Below are 26,650 nucleotides of genomic sequence, written 5' to 3'. Positions count from 1 at the left end.
GGAGTTCTTAATGCCTGCTTCACCTCGGCCGAGGACCGGCCCGGTGTTGCACTACCTTCGGGAGTGGCCCACGTATGGGGGGTGCTTAACGCCTGCTTCACCTCCGCCGCGGGTGGGCACGGTATTGCAATATATTCGGGATTCGCCGGCGTATGGGGAGTTCTTAATGCCTGCTTCACCTCCGCCGAGGACCGGCCCGGTGTTGCCCTACCTTCGGAAGTGGCCTACGTATGGGGGAGTGTTTAACGCCTGCTTCACCTCCGGCGAGGGTGGGCCCGGTATTGCAATATATTCGGGATTCGCCGGCGTATGGGGAGTTCTTAATGCCTGCTTCACCTCCGCCGAGGACCGGCCCGGTGTTGCCCTACCTTCGGAAGTGGCCTACGTACGGGGGAGTGTTTAACGCCTGCTTCACCTCCGGCGAGGGTGGGCCCGGTATTGCAATATATTCGGGATTCGCCGGCGTATGGGGAGTTCTTAATGCCTGCTTCACCTCCGCCGAGGACCGGCCCGGTGTTGCCCTACCTTCGGGAGCGGCCCACGTATGGGGGAGTGCTTAACGCCTGCTTCACCTCTGGCGTGGGTGGGCCCGGTATTGCAATATATTCGGGATCGGCCTACGTATGGGCAGTTTTTAATCCCTGCTTCACCTACGCCGAGGGCCGGCCCGGTGTTGCACTACCTTCGGGATTGGCCCACGTATGGGGGAGTGCTTAACGCCTGCTTCACCTCCGGCGCGGGTGGGCGGGGTGTTGCAATATATTCGGGATCGGCCTACGTATCGGGAGTTCTTAATGCCTGCTTCACCTCCGCCGAGGGCCGGCCCGTTGTTGAACTTACTTCGGGAGCGGCCCACGTATGGGGGAGTGCTTAACGCCTGCTTCACTTCCGCCACGGGTGGGCACGGTATTGCAATATATTCGGGATAGGCCTACGTATGGGGAGTTCTTAATGCCTGCTTCACCTCCGCCGAGGGCCGACCCGGTGTTGCACTACCTTCGGGAGCGGCCCACGTAGGGGGGGTGCTTAACGCCTGCTTCACCTCCGCCGCGGGTGGGCACGGTATTGCAATATATTCGGCATCGGCCTACGTAAGGGGAGTTCCTAATGCCTACTTCACCTCCGCCGAGGGCTCGCCCGGTGTTGCACTACCTTCGGGGGCGGCCCACGTATGGGGGAGTGCTTAACGCCTGCTTCACCTCCGGCGCGGGTGGGCCCGGTATTGAAATATATTCGGGATCGGCCTACGTATGGACAGTTTTCAATGCCTGCTTCACCTCCGCCGAGGGCCGGCCCGGTGTTGCACTACCTTCGAGAGCGGCCCACGTATGGGGGACTGCTTAACGCCTGCTTCACCTCTGGCGCGGGTGGGCCCGGTATTGCAATATATTGGGGTTCCGCCTACGTATGGGGAGTTCTTAATGCCTGCTTCACCTCCGCCGAGGACCGGCCCGGTGTTGCCCTACCTTCGGGAGCGGCCCACGTATGGGGGGTGCTTAACGCCTGCTTCACCTCTGGCGCGGGTGGGCCCGGTATTGCAATATATTCGGGATCGGCCTACGTATGGGCAGTTTTTAATCCCTGCTTCACCTACGCCGAGGGCCGGCCCGGTGTTGCACTTACTTCGGGAGCGGCCCACGTATGGGGGAGTGCTTAACGCCTGCTTCACTTCCGCCACGGGTGGACACGGTATTGCAATATATTCGGGATAGGCCTACGTATGGGGAGTTCTTAATGCCTGCTTCACCTCCGCCGAGGGCCGGCCCGGTGTTGCACTACATTGGGGAGCACGTATGGGGCAGTGCTTTACGCCTGCTTCACCTCTGGCGCGTGTGGGCCCGGTATTGAATATATTCGGGATCGGTCTACGTATGGGGAGTTCTTAATGCCTGCTTCACCTCCGCCGAGGGCCGGCCCGGTGTTGCACTACCTTCGGGAGCGGCCCACGTATGGAGGAGTGCCTAACACCTGCTTCACCTCCACCGCGGGTGGGCACGGTATTGCAATATATTGGGGATCCGCCTACGTATGGGGAGTTCTTAATTCCTGCTTCACCGCCGCCGAGGGCCGGCCCGGTGTTGCACTATCTGCGGGAGCGGCCCACGCATGGGGGGTGCTTTTGCCTGCTTCACCTCCGCCGCGGATGGGCACGGTCTTGCAATATATTCGGGATTGGCCAACGTATGGGGAGTTCTTAATGCCTGCTTCACCTCCGCCGAGGGCCGGCCCGGTGTTGCACTACCTTCGGGAGCGGCCCACGTATGGGGGAGTGCTTAACGCCTGCTTCACCTCTGGCGCGGGTGGGCCCGGTATTGAATATATTCGGGATCGGTCTACGTATGGGGAGTTCTTAATGCCTGCTTCACCTCCGCCGAGGGCCGGCCCAGTGTTGCACTACCTTCGGGGGCGGCCCACGTATGGGGGAGTGCTTAACGCCTGCTTCACCTCCGGCGCGGGTGGGCCCGGTATTGAAATATATTCGGGATCGGCCTACGTATGGGCAGTTTTCAATGCCTGCTTCACCTCCGCCGAGGGCCGGCCCGGTGTTGCACTACCTTCGGGAGCGGCCCACGTATGGGGGAGTGCTTAACGCCTGCTTCACCTCCGGCGCGGGTGGGCCCGGTATTGAAATATATTCGGGATCGGCCTACGTATGGGCAGTTTTCAATGCCTGCTTCACCTCCGCCGAGGGCCGGCCCGGTGTTGCACTACCTTCGGGAGCGGCCCACGTATGGGGGGTGCTTAACGCCTGCTTCACCTCCGGCGCGGGTGGGCGGGGTGTTGCAACATCTTCGGGATCGGCCTACGTAAGGGGAGATCTCAATTCCTGCTTCACCTCCGCCGAGGCCGGCCCGGTGTTGCACTATCTTCAGGCCGACCCGCAACGGAGGTGAAACACATCGCTTTTCGTTTGAGAGCTTTGACTGTCGTCAGCTTTCGATGCCATTCCGTCTTCACAGAGTCGAATGGTTGGCAAGTTTTTCACTTCTTTTGTATGGCGGTAGTTATCGGCATCTCCTGGGGTGTGGAGGCCAGTTTTCTCATCGATTCGGTGCCCGCGCGATTAACTCAAGGTGAATTCAGCTGTCAACATCTATTGTAGTTTATTGTTTTAATTACAATATTTTAATTTATTTATAATGCCCTACACAATTTTATGTCACCATCTATTCAATGATCACGCGCATCGCTGTTGCTTCGTTAGTCCAACCTTCTTTGTTTAGACTGATCCAGGGGCTAGGAAAGAAACTCGTTTAATAGTGAGCTGGTGTGTATGCTCATGGAACGAGTTGCGGCCATAGAAAGGGCCAGTTGCGTTTAACTTTTCCTTTTGCTTCACTATTTCCTTGAGTAATGGCTCTCCGCGACGCTGGCAGATCCTCGGAACTATATATCCGCGATATGGGTTAGATAAGGTGGAAAATAGTATCTTGCGAAACAGCGTCCATCATCAGGCCCTGGAATAACCGTTCAACTGTCAAAGTGACTGTCACAAGCATGGTCTTGTTTTCCCTAATTGTACAGCACTTTTCGTGCAAAATTGGCAACTTGAAACTAGAGTCGCAAGGAGATGAAAAATTAAGCGATCTACTAAGGGAGAAAGCCAAGGGAACAGGCAAACAGGTAGGAAAAGCGAAAATTGTTTTTGAAAATATTTATGGATCAACATCTTTTTATTTAAAAAGGAAGTAGAGAAAACGCTGCCGGAAGTGTATAATATTTCCGTGTTTTGAATGACTCTTCTACAGTTATCATTCGAGCTGCCTGACGTTGCCACTTCCCCGCTGTGCTGATAGGGCTGTTTTTCTAACCTTCCGTGGTGGGCGCAGTACGTCTAGAACCGGAGCGTCCTGCGCTCCACGCGGTTGTACGGGACTTGTGACCAGGCATCGTTACGCAACTTCCCAAATAACAACACGAGTCGGTTTTCGCATTTGGTAGAGCAGTAAAGGAGGGATCCAAAAGAACTCTGGTTGTTTCGCAAATATACATTTCGCTATAATTCTTGCAGAGATCATTCACAGAACGCTACTAGAAATCTTTATTTTGCACTTTTTCTGGTTAACTTGTTCTTGGCAAGGTTCTTCCTGCGCATCTTCTATGCACGAGTCCATTTGATGTGGTTCTTTGTTTTCCAAGTAAAGAAGAGGTGTATCTCACAGGCGTACCTGTGAGATACACGTTATTTCTATTCTCTTTGGCGGGTTTACGCGTCTTCATGGCCAATGGTGGGCATTATTCACATGTGTACTAGTAAAATTACCCTTTCCCTCATTTGCATAGAAAAGTTACCTTAGATTGGCCCCCCCCCCCTCCCCGAAAAAAAATCCTGCGTACGTACGCAGGATTTGTTGCTGTAGCCGACATTTCGACATAGGTGATCGTCATCAGGGTACCAAATGTTGTCCTTGGTAGTGTTTTTTTTTTGTGCATAGCTCACTGGCCCCTACCCTCATTGAGGAAGAAGCTGGTGCATGTAATAGGTCAAGAGAAGCCAAAGTGTTAAAGGCAGGAAGGGTGTTCTAAGCTGTGGTGATTGTGATGGAGCGGGTATGAGCACCGTTGTCAGTTCTTGCAAAGAGTAGGGGTGACCAAAACATAAAACGATGTACACATGTAAGCAGTCAATAATCAGTAGACTTAATCTTCCCAGAAGTCAAAATAGGTATTAAGATAAACTGTTTGCACAGTTGGAAAAAGGCAACGAAGACTTAAGGAAAATAAATTTTGTATCAAGATGCATCTGGTTAAGATCAGTGTAAAGGGTAAATGAAGGCACATTATGAATACAGATTTTGTTGAAACCCGATGAATAAAAAAATATATTGACCGAATATTAAAAAGTAAGGACATTAAAATTAAACTGGGTATGACCATAAAACAGTAAAGAACAGCCTGTGGAAAAATATGAAATGGGCAATATGGTAACCAGGTGCAAAATTGCAAAACGTTGAGCGCTGTTTATATTCATGCTGCTGTTTACGGCTTCAAGTTTCTGTCTTCCTGTGGAACCTTTGTCTTACTTGAACAAGGAAAGGGGTCATTTTTAAAACAAGTCTAAGTTGAAATGCTGTTCAAAGCATCAGCATTATTATAATCAAAGAAAATATTATGGGCAGTTCTCCTGGGTGGGCTTTCACTCACCAGTAATTTCCACAGGTGTAAGCTCAAAATTTAATGGTCTAAATGGACCTTAGCTCCTGGCAAACCATTAGCTGGTCTTTTTTTTTCAACACAGATGCCTACCCATAATATATGGTGGCAGGAGCGCTAGCAAACTACATTATACTTGTTGCCACAACCAAGGTGAAGCTTGGTAACAATTATTGAAAGAAACAGCATTCCACAATACTGATTCAAGTCATCCGGAAACCATACACACATACCATACACACAATACATACCATACCATACGCACATACCATACACAAATACCATACATACCATACAAAGAATACACACAAACCATACACACAATTATAAAACCCACTGACTCTCATGGTGTCAACCATGCTATTATAACACTAGGCAGCAAGCGAGGGGAATTAGGGGATAAGACGGCACAATTCTTTTTGTTATAACATTAAATGTGCTTTACATTATTGCTACATTCCAACCAAGAATTAACGTCCGATCAAGATGCCTGAACATGCGCAAACATTCGCAAAAAGAACATGCGCAAAAAGTAAACAAAAATGTAGATAGAGGAGCGCACCTTGTTGCGCATATAAACTCTTGCAGCAATTGTGAGACGCATCTTGATCGGATTCTTGGCAAAAGCAAGAATGAGCATGCGCGGCTTGCCTTAGAGGCCTAACAAAGACAAGGTGATAATTGCATCAGTGACACATCTTTGTCCCTTCACCCATCTGAATTTGAATTCCTAAGTTTGCATATGCGATAAGTTGGCAGATCTCCGTAATGTAATCTGTGCGCCGGCGCGGTCGTGTGGCCTAGGGTTTATATATGCATCGACGACGAAGAAATGAAGAAGTTCTTAGTCAGCGCCAGTTTGTGTCGTGTCTTCCTTTTGTGGTTCGTCTTAGGTGTTTGTCCTGTAAGTTTAAGTACAGACAAGGAGAAATGCTTATGAAGTTTATGCAAGAGTATACCCTACAAATTGCACCCCATTTCACATTCCAATCTGGTAGAGGAAGAAGAGGAAAAAGCCTATTTTCTGGTGGAGGATGCATATTTCAGAGTAGAAGAAACTAGTGTACCCTAACCATTGATGTTGCCGATGCCTGTGCACTAACAGTTACACAAAATGTGGCAGTTACATATGTTTTTCCACAAGCACTGCAAGCTGCTGCCAGTTTACCAGTATACAACTGTAATACATTTAGGGCGAGTTGAAGCTCTCTGATGCATTTATCTCATATGACACAATTGGAATGCAATATTCTGCAAATACGTGAAGCGCTATGTGCCATCCCATACAATGAAACACCTTTGAAGAACCTGAATCGCCACCTGGGCCGTGACGAGGTAAGGAGTGTGCTCTGTGTAAAGTAGTGCACCTGTATAGCCTAAAGCTGTGGAGAATGTATTTATTATCAGTTGTGAAGGTTTCTAATTTAAATTACACACAATAAAAAACCACCATGTAGTTTTGCAAAATGCAAACCCCTTACCTTTTTGTTGTTTAAAGGTAATGACACGTAGGGCCATAACATGTACACTATGGGCTTCATTCCCAAACAATCAAAGAGAATAGCACCACCCTAAGTGTTACGTGCCTTCTGTCTCGCATTTGCTGTCAAAAATTGTTATTTTCAGATGCTCCGATCGGCAGAGATACTAATTTATGGAACAATATAAAGTATTAAGTACTGCGATCTCAATTCTTTCACTGCTGTTTAAGCATCATCGGGTCTTAAAGTAAAGGAATTGGAATAAATATAACATGTATATTTCACGTCGCAACCCTCATGAGGTATTTAGTAGTCTGAATTATAAAGAATTCCAGATTTACAACGGAAGACAGATCTTATTCCACTGAAAGAATGGCATCATGCCAATGATTCTTGCGTTTGGTGCTATATTTATTTGTATTTATTTCAGTTGGAATGTGTGTGCATTGCCAGCGATATTGTTTGACATGTTTTAGATTGACTGTTTTCCCAATTTAGACAAATTCGTATTCGCAAGTAACCTTGTGGATGACACGAAGAACTTGCTTAGGAGGAATAAGGTGCCTCAGAAAGGCTGGCCAACGTTTCGATAGGAGGATCTATCTTCGACGAAGATAGGCCAGCCTTTTTGTGGCACCTTATCCCTGTTTACAAACTTTATACCACAGTGTGCTATTCCATCTGTCCGCCCCTTTCTTGATTTTGCTTAGGAGGGGTATTTCTAACGTTTGCAAGATACGAGGCTCTCGAATGCATATCTAAGCCTCGGGTGCATGCCGCCTTCTAATCTCATCAGCAAGTTTCTGGAAATCATCTACAAGCTTTCTTATGATGAATGTAAATTTGCTTGCACGGGAGAAACAGGGAATTTAAGCAGGTGAATTATGGAGCATAAGAATGATGTCAGCACGAATTAAGCATCAAGAAGCACTGTCGCTTGATGCGCATAGGCTATCAAATACAAGAATTAGTTGGGATGATTTAAAATTCTGGCAGTGGAATGAAATATCTTATTTAATCTATATCGAAATTCTTTGATTATTCACTCTACTACCACTACCTTCATCAGAAATGTTCATAAACGTTATCATATCTATGCCAAATCATCCTGGCCAATATTCAAGACTTCATAAGCTACTTTTTTTTTTTTTTTGCTGCTAATTCTCTGCGGGAAAGAGGCAGCAGTCGTCTGCAAGAGCAACAAGCGTGAGTAAGCCTTCCTCGGTGCGATGTCATGCCCAAACAGAAAGGCGGGAAGCGGCCCTTTATATCCTCCGCCAGTCGCCTCAGTCGCCTTGGAAGTGGGTCCGCGTTGCCAGATAAGCCAGCGGCTTTCATCCAGAAGCGGCGTTCTGTATGCTTGAAGAATTCTTTGCGTAAACTTGTCGACAGGCGGCTCTTGCCTCCACTCGAGAAATGCAGCAGGGACCGCCCCGGCAAAAGTCGTCTGCAAGAGCAACAAGCGTGAGTAAGCCATTCTCGGTGCGATTCGGCAGCATGCATTTTCGCCGTCATCCAACGGGAGCCGACCTTGTTCACCGAACGCACGCTTGAGAGCAGCACGATAGCACTGCGCAAGCGCTCCGTCACATGGCTTTTGTCATATTTCATGAGCTTTCTTTGCAACACGGGAAAAAAACTACGTGAGACGTATCGTAAAGGAAATAGCTTGATCGGTGGTTTCTGAAGGTGCTCTTCACATCTACGTATAATACTTGGGGCCCTCAGCCAATAAATAAAAAGTTGGGTAAGCAAAGTTAATTATTTAGTGGGGGATTGGGGAAACAAAAAATGTCTGATTTACTATAGGCTATTACGAATAATATGCGTTCGGTTCAATTCCCTTCCGACACGCCTTTCATTTTTAAATTCTTGGCTCAAGTTATATGGGACACCCTATATATCAGTCATGGAAGTGTGGCGCTATACCAAACGCATCGACTATCATCGGAAATTAGGAAAACCTTAGACAAACCGGCATCTTCGAGAGACAGCGGCGGAGGACTCTATCTTTGAGTCCTAGCCTACGCACGGATGTTCTAGCAGTTATGGCCTCGAACCCTTATACTATCGTGTGGGACGTGGCCGTGCAGGTACCAATTTCCAAGTTGCCGGATTCTAATTCACTCGGCCTTTCACTCGTACCACCTTAACCAGCATGAATACTTCAAAGCGAGGGACCTGCAGAATCGTCTAGATTTCTTGAACTGGGCCCTCACAAAAGCGGATTAGTCACCGGACTTTTTGAACGAAATCATGTGCACACATGACGCCATTCTTTCTAGAAACCCCCAGGCAAATTTGCATAATGCACACAATTGGAGTGACTCCAATCCACCCTGGGTAAAGCGGCCTCGGCATTAGTACCAGTGCTTGTTCAATGTGTGGAGCGCAATTTACGCCGGTGCTATAATCGGTCCCATATTCTTCGATCACACACTGGCTTGACAGCGTTACGTGGGCGAAATCCTTGAAGGAGTGGTAGATGGCTTTCTCAGCGAAGTCCCGCTGTCACGCCTTCCACTTATGTGGTATCAGCAAGATGGTGCGGCAGCATTTTGCAGCAGCCGTGCACGAAACTGGCTGGATGCGACTTTTCATGCGCAAAAGATTGGAAGGCACGGGCTCTAAATTGGCCGGCTAGGTCACCTGACCTCTGTCCACTCGATTTGTTTCTGCGGAGTTATGTGAAAGATCATGTTTACATGATCGAGACGACGACCTGAGATGCGCTCAAGGCAAGGATAATGGATGTCTGCCATAGAATTCCAGCGTCACTCAGTCGGTCACTCAGTGCTGCATACCTGCAGAAGGAGACTTATTCGAACACACCCTCCAGGCTGCAGTTGGTGTTCAACGGCGCTAAGGAATTCACAGATGCTACGGGCCACTAAAATATGATGGTTTTCTTTTTCTGTTTTTTTTTTTTTTTGTGCAGGCATCCCGATTCCCAATTCGGCGCATTTAGAAGTGGTACATTTAATTACCTGAACGCATCGGTTTTGCGATTTCTCTACACATGGGTCGCTTCCCTGTCTCTTTATTTCGCTTTTATTTTTGCCACGAGTTTGTTTTCACAGCAGGTATACACTCTCATGAAAAATAAAACTGTCACTTTAATTTGGCTTTGGTCCGAAGCAAGATTATGGCGCCAAATATAGATACGCGCACTCTTTCGATGCGGTGCGAGCAGGGCCGGGATATTGACGCATTCCGTGCCTGGTCCATTGCTTTTCACCTATTGTGCATGGTCAGAGAGGCGCTCCGGCTGCGTTATGAAGGGCCTTTTCTTATCAATGTGGTCAGTCGGCCTTGAGAGACAGATAATAAGTGTGACGTAGAAATGAAAGGAAGGAATAGCTGGGAAGCCACGAAACCTGGTGTTGGTACTCCTTCCGTATCATGATCGAGGTGAGGCGCTGTCTCTTTCTTCGGGTTTGCCACCAGGCGAAGCAGTTGCTTTCAATAAGCTTATTTGTGCGCGCTGCTTTATGATGCGGGCGAGAGCGCAGTCTCGTGGTATTTTTTTATATTTCGTTGGGTTTCTTTACCAGTCGGAAAACATTAGTGCGCAATTAGGACATCGCTGAAAATACCGCAGTTAGATGTCTCTTGGGTGTGCCTGCAAATGCCTCATTGACCCTCATAATTACGACAGTACTTCTCGAGTAAGATAATCAATTGCAATTACCTAATTAAATCTCATTAACGAAAAAATTACTGGCAGCTAGTGCACTGTACTGGAAACGATATGCACTAGGTTTTCTTCGAGTAACGCAATTGCTCTTTATTAAAGACATGGTGCGCAATAGTTGGGACACCCTGTACAATTTACTCAGTAACCGGAATGAGTCCGAGCCGGCTCGCCCGAAACCCGAATCAACAGCAGTCATGCGCAGCAGCGCTTGTACTTGGACTCGCATTAAACCAAACAGAGAGAGTGCAGTTTCTCCAGAAAGGCGAAGCAGTATTAGTGATAGTGCAGTATACGGCAATTCCATGAAGGAAGGCTACACCACCGAGAGACGCCAGATGCTTTGTGCTGCGAGAAAACTAAGGCTGTGAAACTGAACTTTCTCCTACTATGAGGTCTTGCAAGTGCTCATGTAAGGCCATCACACCTGTGAAAACAATTCTTAATCATATCATGAGAAGCCAACAAAGACACCAATGACAACATAGAGGAAATTACTTGTACTAATTGAATTAAAGAAATGATAAATTCATGGCAACGAACGCGGATGAAAAACAGCTTGCCGCAGGTGGGGAACACTCCCACGTTCATTCGCCTTCATTTCCAATAATTGATCATTTCTTTTATTCAATTACTCAGCACAACTTCCCCTATGTTGTCCTTGGTGTCTTTGTTTGTTTGCTTCACATAATATCATATGATATTTATGTATTTATTTATTTATTTATTTACTTACCATACATACTTTCTAGGCCCGAAGGCCCTGCAGTGAGGAGTGGTACGTAACAAAACAAAGTAATATGCAGACAATGTTATAACAGAAAAAAATCGTTAAGCGATAGCGTCGTAGAGTGCTATTTTGAATGAAGATGTATCTGCGACCTGTGTATCTGTGATCTGAATCATGGCAGCAGGAAGGTGGTTCCAGTCGACACTTGTGCGGGGTAAAAAAGAATCGTGATACTTGTTCGTTCGGCAGGTTGGGACGGCAACTTTATATTTGTGGTCAGAACGGGATGAAACGTAGAAAGGTGGGGGGATAAGTTGATTCGTGAGTACGTGGTTGGAGTGATAAACCTCGTGGAATAGACAAAGGCGAGCACATTTTCGGCTTAATGAAAGATCTGGCAGGTTCAGGGTTTTTTTCATACATGTTACACTGGAATGGCGGGAATAGTTAGATAAAATAAAGCGAGCGGCTCGATTTTGAATCGCTTCAAGGTTTACGGTTAGGGATGCTTTATTGTTATCCCAAATGGTAGATGCGTATTCTAGTTTTGAGCGAACTAGGGTTTTGTAGAGTGTCAATATTACCGAAGTAGGAACGGTGGAAACGTTACGACAAAGATATCCTAACATGGGATTAGCATTAGCAGTAATATAATTATTTTGCATAACAAATCATTAGTTATGTGAAGACCAAGACATTTGTGAGTGTTAGCGGACACCAATGAAGTGTCATTCAGTACATATCTGCACTGATTGCCATTGCTGGCCGTACGTGATATGCCCATCGATTTACACTTGCTAGCGTTAAGTTTCATGAGTCATTTATTAGACCAGAGTGACGCATTGTAAAGATCCTCTTGCAGTTTATATGAATCATCAGGGTTAGTGATTTGTCGGTATATCACACAATCGTCTGCGATCAGATTAATTGATGATGACGTTACACAGTTAGGGAGATCACTAATATAAATCAAGAAGAGTAATGGCCACAAGGCTCCGCCTTGTGGCACTCCGGATGTGATTGTTGACAAAACAGATGAGTAGTTATTCATCATTATCATCATCAGCCTAATTACACCCACTGCAAGGCAAAGGCCTCTCCCATACTTCTCCAACTACCCCGGTCATGTACTAATTCTGGCCATGTTGTCCCTGCAAACGTCTTAATGTCATCCGCCCACCTAACTTTCTGCCGCCCCCTACTACGCTTCCCTTCCCTTGGAATCCAGTCCGTAACCCTTAATGACCATCGGTTATCTTCCCTCCTCATTACATGTCCGGCCCATGCCCATTTCTTTTTCTTGATTTCAACTAAGATGTCATTTACCCGCGTTTGTTCCCTCACCCAATCTGCTCTTTTCTTATCCCTTAACGTTACACCTATCATTCTTCTTTCCATGGCTCGTTGCGTCGTCCTCAATTTCAGCAGAACCCTTTTCGTAAGCCTCCAGGTTTCTGCCCCGTAGGTGAGTACTGGTAAGACACAGCTGTTATACACTTTCCTCTTGAGGGATAGTGGCAACCTGCTGTTCATGATTTGAGAATGCCTGCCAAACGCACCCCAGCCCATTCTTATTCTTCTGGTTATTTCAGTCTCATGATCCGGATCCGTGGTCACTACCTGCCCTAAGTAGATGTATTCCCTTACCACTTCCAGTGCCTCGCTACCTATCGTAAACTGCTGTTCTCTTCCGAGACTGTTAAACATTACTTTAGTTTTCTGTAGATTAATTTTCAGACCCACATTTCTGCTTTGCCTCTCCAGGTCAGTGAGCATGCATTGCAATTGGTCCCCTGAGTTACTAAGCAAGGCAATATCATCAGCGAATCGCAAGTTGCTAAGGTATTCTCCATCAACTTTTATCCCCAATTCTTCCCACTCCAGGTCTCTGAATACCTCCTGTAAACATGCTGTGAATAGCATTGGAGATATCGTATCTCCCTGTCTGACGCCTTTCTTTATTGGGATTTTGTTGCTTTCTTTGTGGAGGATTACGGTGGCTGTGGAACCGCTATAGATAGCTTCCAGTATCTTTACATATGGCTCATCTACACCCTGATTCCGTAGTGCCTGCATGACTGCTGAGGTTTCGACTGAATCAAATGCTTTTTCGTAATCAATGAAGGCTATATATAAGGGTTGGTTATATTCCGCACATTTCTATATCACCTGATTGATAGTGTGAATATGGTCTATTGTTGAGTAGCCTTTACGGAATCCTGCCTGGTCCTTTGGTTGACAGAAGTCTAAGGTATTCCTGATTCTATTTGCGATTACCTTAGTAAATACTTTGTAGGCACCGGACAGTAAGCTGATCGGTCTATAATTTTTCAAGTCTTTGGCGTCCCCTTTCTTATGGATTAGGATTATGTTAGCGTTCTTCCAAGATTCCGGTACGTTCGAGGTCATGAGGCATTGTGTATATAGGGCGGCCAACCTTTCAAGGACAGTGTTCCCACCATCCTTCAACAAATCTGCTGTTACCTGATCCTCCCCAGCTGCCTTCCCCCTTTGCATAGCTTCCAAGGCGTTCTTTACCTCTTCCGGTGTTACTTTTGGGATTTCAAGTTCCTCTAAACTATTCTCTCTCACCTTATCGTCGTGGGTGTTACTGGTACTGTATAAATCTCTATAAAACTCTTCAGCCACTTGAACTATCTCATCCATATTAGTAACGATATTGCCGGCTTTGTCTCTTAACGCACACATCTGATTCTTGCCTATTCCTAGTTTCTTCTTTACTGCTTTTAGGCTTCCTCCGTTCCTGAGAGCCTGTTCAATTCTATCCATATTATAGTTCCTTATGTCCGCTGTCTTACGCTTGTATTAACTTAGAAAGTTCTGCCAGTTCTATTCTGGCTGTAGGGTTAGAGGCTTTCATACATTGGCGTTTCTTGATCAGATCTTTCGTCTCCTGCGATAGCTTACTGGCTTCCTGTTTAACGGCGTTACCACCTACTTCTATTGCGCACTCCTTAATGATGCCCATAAGATTGTCGTTCATTGCTTCAACACTATGGTCCTCTTCCTGGGTTAAAGCCGAATACCTGTTCTGTAGCTTGATCCGGAATTCCTCTAGTTTCCCTCTTACCGCTAACTCATTGATTGGTTTCTTATGTACCAGTTTCTTCCGTTCCCTCCTCAAGTCAAGGCTAATTCGAGTTCTTACCATCCTATGGTCACTGTAGCGCACCTTGCCGAGCACGTTTACATCTTGTATGATGCCAGGGTTCGCGCAGAGTATAAAGTCGATTTCATTTCTAGTCTCACCATTCGCGCTCCTCCACGTCCACTTTCGGCTAACCCGCTTGCGGAAAAAGGTATTCATTATCCGCATATTATTCTATTCTGCAAACTCTACTAATAACTCTCCTCTGTTATTCCTAGAGCCTATGCCATATTCCCCCACTGCCTTGTCTCCAGCCTGCTTCTTGCCTACCTTGGCATTGAAGTCGCCCATCAGTATACTGTATTTTGTTTTGACTTTACCCAACGCCGATTCTACGTCTTCATAGAAGCTTTCGACTTCCTGGTCATCATGACTGGATGTAGGGGCATAGACCTGTACAACCTTCATTTTGTACCTCTTATTAAGTTTCACAACAAGACATGCCACCCTCTCGTTAATGCTATAGAAGTCCTGTACGTTACCAGCTATGTTCTTATTAATCAGGAATCCGACTCCTAGTTCTCGTCTCTCTGCTAAGCCCCGGTAGCACAAGACGTGCCCGCATTTTAGCACTGTATATGCTTCTTTTGGCCTCCTAACTTCACTGAGCCCTATTATATCCCATTTACTGCCCTCTAGTTCCTCCAATAGCACTGCTAGACTCGCCTCACTAGATAACGTTCTAGCGTTAAACGTTGCCAGGTTCATATTCCAATGGCGGCCTGTCCGGAGCCAGGGATTCTTAGCACCCTCTGCAGCGTCGCAGGTCTGACCGCCGCCGTGGTCAGTTGCTTCGCAGCTGCTGGGGACTGAGGGCCGGGGTTTGATTGTTGTGTCATATAGGAGGTTGCGGCCAAGTACTGCACCAGGGTGGCCAATCCTGCTCTGGTAAGAGAGTGCGTTACCGGTTCTGGTCACCGGGATCAGGCCGCACTCCAGGCCTGTTTGTGCAATTTTCTCAACACACGGTTGTTGTTTTCCTTTTTCTGGTATTTTCCGGTGGAGAATTGTGTGGCCCGGGATTTGAATCAAGGTCCTCTTGCACGGGAGGCGGATACTCTACCGTCTCCGCAGGAGTTAAATTTAAAAATGAAATTGTGGGATTTTACGTGACGAAACCACTTTCTGATTATGAGGCACGCCGTAGTGGAGGACTCCGGAAATTTCGACCACCTGGGGTTCTTTAACGTGCACCTAAATCTAAGTACACGGGTGTTTTCGCATTTCGCCCCCATTGAAATGCGGCCGCCGTGGCCGGGATCCGATCCCGCGACCTCGTGCTCAGCAGTCTAACACCATAGCCACTGAGTAACCACGGCGGGTCCCGCAGGAGTTGTACGCCTCATTTAATATACAGTGGTGCCCTATTTGATCAGTCAAGCTGGACCAATCTGAGCTCGGTTTTACCGCACGGATGGCACTCGGCTAGAGAACCTGGTATTTATGACCTGCACTTGTGAGGCCATACATAATTGAAGATATATATCTTTCTGTTTTTTTATTTTAGGAGGGTTCCCGTTCAGTGATAAAATAAAGGAAAAGACATTAAAAAGAAAGAAAAAAAAGAAAGAAAAGGGGGGGGGGGGGGGGAAGAGGGACATAACAGGTGATTTGAACTCGTGACCCTTCGATGTTGCCCGGAAAGATAGCGGAAAGAGTAGTTATTGGTTGTGACTTATTGAGTTCGATTAGAAAGAAACTCCTTAATCCAAGACAACATATTTCGGTCAATATTAAACTGATTAAGTTTATGGATAAGTACATTATGATATACGGTGTCAAAAGCTTTGGCAACATCTAAAAAAGTACACTCAATATCGAATCCTTGTTATAAGGCGGCGAACAAATCGTTAGTGAAACAAAGAAGTTCAGTATCGCATGAAAAAGTTTTTCTAAAACCGGGTTGAGGTTGATGGAAGAACGAGTTCGCGAACGAGTCGCGAATACAAGGCTGTACAGTGATCTTCCGAGCCTTCGTCCATGTGGCATCCTAAGCACATAATAATAATAAAAACTCAAGAGCTTTTTTTTTTTCTTGGATGTTCTTTCAGCATGTTCACATACACAATGACAGTCAATTCATGACTTTTTCTGTGTTTTCCTCATAAAATTGAATGGCGCTGGAGTACGCCATGTGAGAAGCTTTCGTCTTCAACAGAACGAAGGTGTTGGCTATTTTGTGCAGACTGCTGACCTCTTAAATAGTAAATATATACTGTTGTACAAACCGTGGGGCCATGGTGTCGCATCAAGCAGCTGTGATTCAGGCCACTGACAAAACCCGCGCCCTATTCCGGCCCCTGTTATCCGCGTTGCAGTGCCGGGCCAGTGGACAGCCTTCGGCACGAGCGGCGTCAAGGAGCGGAGCGCCATGGTCGGCGCCGACGTGGCCGTGGTCTTTGTCCACCGCGACAGCCGCGTCTCCGTCGCCGACTACTACCTTTCGTCCAAGGCACAGGTAAACGACGCAGCGCGAATCGCTGCTTGGGCAGCTCGAGAAGGCGTCAACCCTTTTCAGTGCTCGAGCAGCGGCGGAGTGTGTCCGGACAGCAAAGTTGGCGGCACCGAGGACCTGCAGCTTGTCTCGTCCCGATACGACAACGGCGTTGTTGACGTCGTTTACTCCAGAAAATTGGCCACAGGTACTGTAATCGCCGCCATGTCTTGGGGGCGGCAGAGGCTACGAAGGAGAATTAGTCGTGGAATCCTTAGGAGGAGATTTGCACCGTGCAAATTACTAATGACCGCCAAGTACGCGCAGTAAAAAAGATAAAGAATGGTACACAGAATTGTCGTATAGGTTCTTTACACAATATTTATTCGAAATGAATACGCAAATAAAATGTTATCTATTATTATTATAATTAATCAATCGCAGAATAGTGTGGTTGTGCGAGTTTTACGCATTATTTCTACAACCACTTCGGTAAAACATTTTGTTCTTTCTTTTTTTTTTTTGACAGGGATCTTGACTAAGACATGATTATTTAAGATTTCTCACCAACAGAATTTGACATACTGCCTAACACCATGCTGTCTAACCGAACCCGAATCTGAGCCAAGAGGCCTACCCCAAGCCGAATTCTTACCACGCATAATTTTATCTGATCGCTAACGGGCATCCTTGAAACTTGCGTAAATCTGGCCAAATAACACCACTACCCGATATATATATATATCATGGGAAGCCAACAAACAAAGCCGCCAAAGACAACATAGATACAGCAATGATAAATGGCAATGAAAGTGGACGAACAAACAACTTGCCGCAGGTGGGCAACGATCCCACGTCTCTGTATTACGCGTGCGATGCTCTCCCCGTTAGCATCGTGTAGAGCATCGCACGCGTAATGCGAAGACGTAGGATCGTTCCCCCACATGCGGTAAGTTGTTGTTTCGTCCACTTTCATTGCCATTAATTTATTATTTCTTTAATGCAATTAGTAAGTACAAGTAATCACCCCTACGTTGTCCTTGGCGTCCTCGTTCGCTTCTCATGATATGATGAATAAATATCGGCCGCCTCGGTGAACCCCCTGTCTGCTCGTTCATTTTCTATATATATATATATATATATATATATATATATATATATATATATATATATATATATATATATATATATATATATATTGTAAGCATAATATGCAGAGGACAAAGGTAATGTTCAAGAGCCTGGTAAAGGAGCAAGAATTCATTATCGCCAATCAGCGTCAAGGGTCTGTGCAGGAGTACGTTTGTCTAGGTCAATTCTGCAAAGGGAACCCTGATCACGAGAAGGAAATTTACAGAATAAAATGAGTTGAAATGCATACGGCAGGCATTACCAAGTCCTGACTGGAAGCTTACCACTGTCGTTTTAAATAATAGCTGTCAATCATCACATTCTGCCTGTGCTAACATCGAAGGCAGAAACTTGGAGGTTAACACAGAGGCTCTAGAAGTTAGGCGTAACGTTATGAGCCGGGAAGGGCGCGGTGTGGATCAGGGAACAAACGAGGATAGGCGATGTAGTTTCCATTAAGAGAAAAAAAATGAAGCTGGGCAGGCCATGGAATGCGTAGGGCTGATAACAAGTGCGCCATCAGAGTCACAGAATGGGCGTCATGGGAGGGAAGCGCAGTCGAGGACGGCAGATAATTAGCCGGGCTGATGAAATTAGGAAACTTGCAGGTGCAAGTTGTAATCAGCTAGCGCAAGTTTGTTATTATTGGAGATCGATGGTAGAGGCGTTTGTCATGCAGTAGACATAGAACATAGTGGCTTATGAAATTTATATAGATGTGCTGTAGAACTAAATGCAATGCGCTTTTTTTCTTCTTTTGTGTTTATCCTTTGCAATGCGTAACCTCGCGTAATCGTTATGTTGATGCACTGCCCTGGTCACAACTTTCTTCTCATGCAAAGTTTAGACCCTTCAAAAGCTACGCGAAACGCGAACAGCAAACCTGATGGATGCAAAGTGTGAGATGCTGGTGTAACAAGGACTAAGACAGCGTATGCCCAAGAAAAACGCTGGGGCACAGAGAATTCATCATCATCATCATCAGTCGGGTTACGCCCAATGCAGGGCAAAGGCCTTTCCCATACTTCTCCAACTACCCCGGTCATGTACTAATTGTGGCCACGTTGTCCCTGCAACCTTCTTAATCTCGTCCGCCCACCTAATTTTCTGCCGCCCCCTGCTATGCTTCCCTTCCCTTGGAATCCAATCCGTAACCCGTAATGACCATCGGTTATCTTCCCTCCTCATTACATGTCCTGCCCATGCCCATTTCTTTTTCTTCATTTCAAATAAGATGTCATTAACTCACGTTTGTTCCCTCACCCAATCTGCTCTTTTCTTATCCCTTAACCTCACACCCATCAATCTTATTTCCATAGCTCGTGGCGTCGTCCTCAATTTAAGTAGAATCCTTTTCGTAAGCCTCCAGGTTTCTGCCCCGTACGTGAGTACTGGTAAGACACAGCTGCTATACACTTTTCTCTTGAGGGATAATGGCAACCTGCTGTTCATGATCTGAGAACGTCTGCCAAATGCACCCCAGCCCATTCTTATTCTTCTGATTATTTCAGCCTCATGATCCGGATCCGCAGCCACTACCTGTCCTAAGTAAAGTATTCCCTTACCAATTCCAGTGCCTCGCTACCTATCGTAAACTGCTGTTGTCTTCCCAGACTGTTAAACATTACTTTAGTTTTCTGCAAATTAATTTTTAGACCCACCCTTCTTCTGCTTTGCCTCTCCAGGTCAGTGAGCATGCATTGAAGTTGGTCCCCTGAGTTACGAAGCAAGGAAATATCATCGGCGAATCGCAAGTTACTAAGGTATTCTCCATTAACTCTTATCCCCAATTCTCCCCAATCCAGGTCTCTGAATACCTCCTGTAAAGACGCTGTGAATAGCATTGGAGAGATCGTATCTCCCTGCCTGACGCCTTTCTTTATTGGGATTCTGTTGCTTTCTTTATGGAGGACTACGGTGGCTGTGAAGCCGCTATACATATCTTGCAGTATTTTGACATACGGCTGGTCTACACCCTGATTCCGTAATGCCTCCATGACTGCTGAGGTTTCGACTGAATCAAACGCGTTCTCGTAATCAATGAAAGCTATATATAAGGTTTGGTTATATTCCGCACATTTCTCTATCATCTGATTGACAGTGTGAATATGGTCTATTGTTGAGTAGCTTTTACGGAATCCTGCCTGGTCCTTTGGTTGACGGAAGTCTAAGGTGTTCCTGATTCTATTTGCAATTGCCTTAGTAAATACTTTGTAGGCAACGGACAGTAAGCTGATCGGTCAATAATTTTTCAAGTCTTTGGCGTCCCCTTTCTGATGGATTAGGATTACGTTAGCTTTCTTCCAAGATTCCGGTACGTTCGAAGTCGTGAGGCATTGCGTATACAGGGTGGCCAGGTTTTCTAGAACAATCTGCCCACAATCCTTCAACAAGTCTGCTGTTACCTGATCCTCCCCAGCTGCCTTCCCCCTTTGCATAGTTTCCAAGGCTTTCTTTACTTCTTCCGGCGTTACTTGTGGGATTTCAAATTCCTCTAGAGTATTCTCTCTTCCATTATCGTCGTGGGTGCCACTGGTACTGTATAAATCTCTATAGAACTCCTCAGCCACTTGAACTATCTCATCCATATTAGTAATGATATTGCCGGCTTTGTCTATTGCCGGCCCTCACGCTCGTACCACTGCTTGCGCGTTCGTCGTCGTCTTCTTCCACAGCTGGCTCCTATGCCATTGAACAAGCCAACGTTCCCATACTGCCCCCCATGCTCGTACCACTGCTCGCGCTTTCTGCGTCGTTTTCTTCCACACCTGGCTCCGATGCCGCTCATCGTGCCAGCATTCCCATAAGGCCCCTCGCGCTCGTAGCAATGCTCGCGCGTTCGTCGTAGCCTTCTTTGACTGCTGGCTATTATGCCACTCATCATGCCAGCGTTTCCATACCGCCCATCGCGCTGGTACCACTGCTCACGCGTTTGTCGTTGCCTTCTTTGTCAGCTGGCTCCGAACCTCTGAGCATGCCAGCATTCCCATACTGCCCCTTGCGCTCGTGCCGCTGCTCACGCTTTCGTCGTTGACTTCTTTGACAGCTGGCTCCGATGCCGCAAATAATTCGAGCATTCCCATACGGCCCCACGCGCTCGTACCACTGCTCTCACGTTTGTCGTCGCCTTCTTTGACTGCTGGCTGTGATGCCAGTCATCATGCCAGCGTTTCGATACCGCCCCTCGCGCTGGTACCACTGCTCGCGCGTCCATCGTATTCTTCTTCCACACCTGGCTCCGAAGCCCCTGAGCATGCCAGCATTCCCATACAGGCCCTCGCGCTCGTACCACTGCTCGCGTGTTCGTCGTCGCCTTCTTTGACTGCTGGCTATGATGCCACTCGTCATGCCAGCGTTTCCATACCGCCCCTCGCGCTGGGTACAAGTGCTAGTGCGTTCGTCGTCACCTTCTTTCACAGCTGCCTCCGAAGCAGCTGAGCATGCCAGGATTCCCATACTGCCCCTCGCGCTCGTGCCACAGCTCGCACGTTTGTCGTCGCCTTCTTTGACAGCTGGCTCCGGTGCCGCACATAATGCGAGCATTCCCATATGGCCCCTCGCGCTCGTACCACTGCTCGCGCGTTCGTCGTCGCCTTCTTTGACTGCTAGTTATGATGCCACTCATCATGCCAGCGTTTCCATTCCGCCCCTCGCGCTGGTACCACTGCTCGCGCCTTCGTCGTCGCTTTCTTTTAAAGCTGGCTGTGTAGCCGCTGAGCATGCCAGCATTCCCACACTGCCCCTCGCGCTCGTGCCACTGCTCCCACGCTTATCGTCGCCTTCATTGACTGCTGGCTATGATGCCAGTCGTCATGCCAGCGTTTCCCTACCGCCACTCGCGCTGGTACCACTGCTCGCGTGTTCGTCGTCACCTTCTTTCACAGCTGGCTCCGAAGCAGCTGAGCATGCCAGCATTCCCATACGACCCCTCGCGCTTGTACCACTGCTCGCGCGTTCGTCGTCGCCTTCTTTGACTGCTAGTTATGATGCCACTCATCATGCCAGCGTTTCCATTCCGCCCCTCGCGCTGGTACCACTGCTCGCGCCTTCGTCGTCGCTTTCTTTTAAAGCTGGCTGTGTAGCCGCTGAGCATGCCAGCATTCCCACACTGCCCCTCGCGCTCGTGCCACTGCTCCCACGCTTATCGTCGCCTTCATTGACTGCTGGCTATGATGCCAGTCGTCATGCCAGCGTTTCCCTACCGCCACTCGCGCTGGTACCACTGCTCGCGTGTTCGTCGTCACCTTCTTTCACAGCTGGCTCCGAAGCAGCTGAGCATGCCAGCATTCCCATACGACCCCTCGCGCTTGTACCACTGCTCGCGCGTTCGTCGTCGCCTTCTTTGACTGCTAGTTATGATGCCACTCATCATGCCAGCGTTTCCATTCCGCCCCTCGCGCTGGTACCACTGCTCGCGCCTTCGTCGTCGCTTTCTTTTAAAGCTGGCTGTGTAGCCGCTGAGCATGCCAGCATTCCCACACTGCCCCTCGCGCTCGTGCCACTGCTCCCACGCTTATCGTCGCCTTCATTGACTGCTGGCTATGATGCCAGTCGTCATGCCAGCGTTTCCCTACCGCCACTCGCGCTGGTACCACTGCTCGCGTGTTCGTCGTCACCTTCTTTCACAGCTGGCTCCGAAGCAGCTGAGCATGCCAGCATTCCCATACGACCCCTCGCGCTTGTACCACTGCTCGCGCGTTCGTCGTCGCCTTCTTTGACTGCTAGTTATGATGCCACTCATCATGCCAGCGTTTCCATTCCGCCCCTCGCGCTGGTACCACTGCTCGCGCCTTCGTCGTCGCTTTCTTTTAAAGCTGGCTGTGTAGCCGCTGAGCATGCCAGCATTCCCACACTGCCCCTCGCGCTCGTGCCACTGCTCCCACGCTTATCGTCGCCTTCATTGACTGCTGGCTATGATACCAGTCGTCATGCCAGCGTTTCCCTACCGCCACTCGCGCTGGTACCACTGCTCGCGTGTTCGTCGTCACCTTCTTTCACAGCTGGCTCCGAAGCAGCTGAGCATGCCAGCATTCCCATACGACCCCTCGCGCTTGTACCACTGCTCGCGCGTTCGTCGTCGCCTTCTTTGACTGCTAGTTATGATGCCACTCATCATGCCAGCGTTTCCATTCCGCCCCTCGCGCTGGTACCACTGCTCGCGCCTTCGTCGTCGCTTTCTTTTAAAGCTGGCTGTGTAGCCGCTGAGCATGCCAGCATTCCCACACTGCCCCTCGCGCTCGTGCCACTGCTCCCACGCTTATCGTCGCCTTCATTGACTGCTGGCTATGATGCCAGTCGTCATGCCAGCGTTTCCCTACCGCCACTCGCGCTGGTACCACTGCTCGGGTGTTCGTCGTCACCTTCTTTCACAGCTGGCTCCGAAGCAGCTGAGCATGCCAGCATTCCCATACGACCCCTCGCGCTTGTACCACTGCTCGCGCGTTCGTCGTCGCCTTCTTTGACTGCTGACTATTATGCCACTCATTATGCCAGCGTTTCCAAACCGCCCCTCGCTCTGGCACCACTGCTCGAGCGTTCGTCGTTGTCTTCTTTCACAGCTGGCTCCGATGCCGCTCATCATGCCAGCATTCCCATACAGCCCCTCGCGATGGTACCACTGCTCGCGCGTTTATTGTTGCCTTCTTTCACCGCTGGCTCCGATGCCGCTGAGCATGCCAACGTTCCCATACTGCCCCCCATGCTCGTACCACTGCTCGCGCGTTCGTCGTCGTCTTCTTCCACACCTGTCTCCTATGCCGCTCATCATGCTTGCATTCCCACACTGCCCCTCGCGCTCGTGCCACTGCTCGCGCGTTTGTCTTCGCCTTCTTTGACAGCTGGCTCCGATGCGGCTCATAATGCGAGCATTCCCATGCCCCCCTCGCGTTCCTATCACTGCTCGAGCGTTCGTCGTCGCCTTCTTTGACAGCTGGCTATGACGTCACTCATCATGCCAGCGTTTCCATACCGCCCCTCGCGATGGTACCACTGCTCGCGCGTCCGTCGTAGTCTTCTTTCACAGCTGGCTCCGAAGCCGCTGAGCATGCCAGCATTCCCATACTGCCCCTCGCGCTCCTACCTCTGCTCGCGCGTTCGTCGTCGTCTTCTTCCACAGCTGGCCCGGATGTCGCTCATCATGCCAGCGTTTCTATACCCCCCTTCGCGCTCGTGCCACTGCTCGTTATTTTGTCGTCACCTTCTTCCACAGCTGGCGCCGATTTCGCCCCTCATGCCATCGTTCCCATACTGACTGTCGTACTCGTGCCACTGGTCGCGCGTTTGTCGTCGTCTTCCAGAGCTGGCTCCGATGTTGCTCATAACGCCAGCGTTCCAATACTGCCCCTGCCACTCGTGCCACTGCTCGCGCCATCGTGGCTGTCTTCCGCAGCTGGTTCAAATGTCGCTCATCATGCCAGCGAGCATCCACAGCGCATCACCATCGCGTGTGGCGAAACCGAACGTCGGCTTCTCGAACGCGTACACGACACCGGCCCTGTATGGCGATCTAAGGTAAGAATGTGACATGGGCATCAAATGATAGGCCGCGGCGTACAACGGGCCGGAGCGAAATGAGGTTTGCGCCGAAAACAGTGAGGTGTCAATTCAAAATCGGTCAACCTATTAGAAGCAAAATGTTTTCAGGGGACCAGTCCAGTGGCTTCAATGTTAGTGCCACAGTAGGCTTTACTCAGGTGCAGGATTTCTTCATACAGTTGTTTTTCCTGCTACGAACGGCACTTAGCGTGAATGTCCAGGCTGTCCACTTCCTTCGCGGAGAGAAAATGTGAAGTAGCGTACGGCTGTTCTCCGCTGCTTAACGCAGCAGCATGAATGTACTCTCCTATACATTTAATATACATCTATATAATATATAGCTCTTTATATGCTATAAAGATTTTGTTTGGCGCTTGTGTTGTTCACGCAGGGGAGGCCCACACCAGCTTCGTCGTAACGCCTCTATTTTTAACTTCACTCGAATTGGTGACTACAGACTTGAGGCGAAACCTGATTGTGGCTTCATGGATGACATTTGTGAATGTTTATCATCAGAGTGTTGAACTTGCTTTCACCTTTGCGCATCCCTCTTGCTATGTCGTCATCATCATCCCTCATCATACCTTTATGTCCCTGTTCCCCCTCCCCCTGTGCAGAGTAGCAGGCTAGAGCACCTTAGCTCAGGCCGACCTCTCTGCCTTCTTTCAATTAAATTATCTCTATATATAATATACATTTAATATAAAAGTATTTGCTACATCACCGAGGACCACGCTTGCACTTTCATATTCAAAAAAAATTCAGTGTCTTTTCTACTATGTGAAGAATGATCACCAGCGAAGCTGTGAATGTGGGCCTCTTAATGGCGAACTGCACTTCCGCCACCGATCAGCCCGCTATTGCACTGTCTTCGAGATCGGCCCACGTATTGTGAGTGTTTAACGCCTGCGTCATCTCCGACGCGGGTCAGCCCACGTATGAAAAAGTCTTGGTGTATGTATACGAAGACGCGATCAGCCAGAACCTAGCCACAAACAGCTTCGCTACAAAAACGGCGAAACAAGGATATACGTGCGGCTTTCGGCGACATGAGCACGTAGTTTAAGTTTCGCGGTCTTCCCACCTTCCCAGTGTTGCACCGCTCGGCACAGGCGCGATTTATCAGTGCTGCACCTTACTGATCAGTGAAGATTCGTGAGATTTTGCAGCGGATGGACGTGTTTTTCCAGTTTTGTGTGCGTGCTTTGAGCTTGCTTCTTTTTTTGACTTGCCGATTCTTTAGCCTTTAAATAATAATTGTGTAGTCTTCTTTTTTTTTTGTCTTTTAGTGTGCGCGGGTGTGTTTCGTGTATATTTGGTTTTGCAGGATAGTCAGAGCGTCCTTTCGCGCCACGTGTTTTAGCACGTGCGACCTTGTGCGACTTTATATTTTTATAGCCTTTAAATAGTAGCTTGGAAGTGGAAAGACTAATAGCTATTAGGTGGTTTTACTGTGTGTCCTTTGGTATCGGCAATATTGCTTTGGTAGGAAAGTGAGAGCGTGGCCGCGTGTTTGAACACGTCTGAAAACGTGTCATACCTTAATTCTGTGCGGCATTGCTTGCTTTTAAAAGATTGGTGAGAATTACTTTGCCGCATTTAAAGGATTCAGATTCTGTGCGTATCTGTTTTTCATAGAAAGCACGTGCTCTGAAAGCTTCGATGTTTACATTAGAAAAGCCGTGCAGTATATGTCAAGCCGGGAAAGCATGCAGTGTACGAGGTGTCCATCAAGGCAGACGAGGGGATGGATGAGAATGGAGACGGAATCGACTCAATCGTCAGACACTGTGATGTCGATGCTTGGCTGAAGAAAAGGAGACTTTCAGGATGACCTAGTCAAACGGGTCGAAGAGCTCATCATCATCATCATCATCATCATCATCATCATCATCATCATCATCATCATCATCACCAGCCTGTCTACGCCCACTGCAGGGCAAAGGCCTTTCCCATACTTCTCCAACTACACCGGTCATGTACTAATTGTGGCCATGTCGTCCCTGCAAGCTTCTTAATCTCATCCGCCCACCTAACTTTCTGCCACCCCCTGCTGCGCTTCCCTTCCATTGGAATCCAGTCCGTAACCCTTAATGGGCATCGGTTATCTTCCCTCCTCGTTACATGTCCGGCCCATACCCAAATTCTTTTTCTTGATTTCAACTAAGATGTCATTAACTCGCGTTTGTTCCCTCACCCAATCTGCTATTTTCTTGTCCCTTAACATTACACCCATCATTCGTCTTTCCATAGCTCGATGCGTCGCTTTCAATTTAATAGAACCCTTTTCGCAAGCCTCCAGGTTGCTGCCCCGTACGTGAGT

The 26,650-nt window shown here is 48.1% G+C and overlaps 1 protein-coding gene across 1 annotated transcript in view; it reads left to right on the top strand.

Annotated features, from left to right (window-relative positions):
- The window catches only part of LOC126545889 (protein Skeletor, isoforms B/C-like), a 341,332-nt gene that overhangs the window by 273,101 nt on the left and 41,581 nt on the right, over positions 1-26,650 (top strand). The window contains exons 15-16 of the mRNA XM_050193912.3: positions 16,547-16,686; positions 16,747-16,870. Of these exons, the coding sequence (XP_050049869.2) occupies positions 16,547-16,686; positions 16,747-16,870 (264 nt within the window). The remainder of the gene's footprint in view (positions 1-16,546; positions 16,687-16,746; positions 16,871-26,650) is intronic.

This window comes from Dermacentor andersoni, chromosome 1 (assembly GCF_023375885.2).
Source record: "Dermacentor andersoni chromosome 1, qqDerAnde1_hic_scaffold, whole genome shotgun sequence".
In the NCBI taxonomy this organism is placed as follows: domain Eukaryota; kingdom Metazoa; phylum Arthropoda; class Arachnida; order Ixodida; family Ixodidae; genus Dermacentor; species Dermacentor andersoni.
Note: the sequence above shows the minus strand (reverse complement) of the source record. Positions and strands in the feature narration are given on the sequence as shown.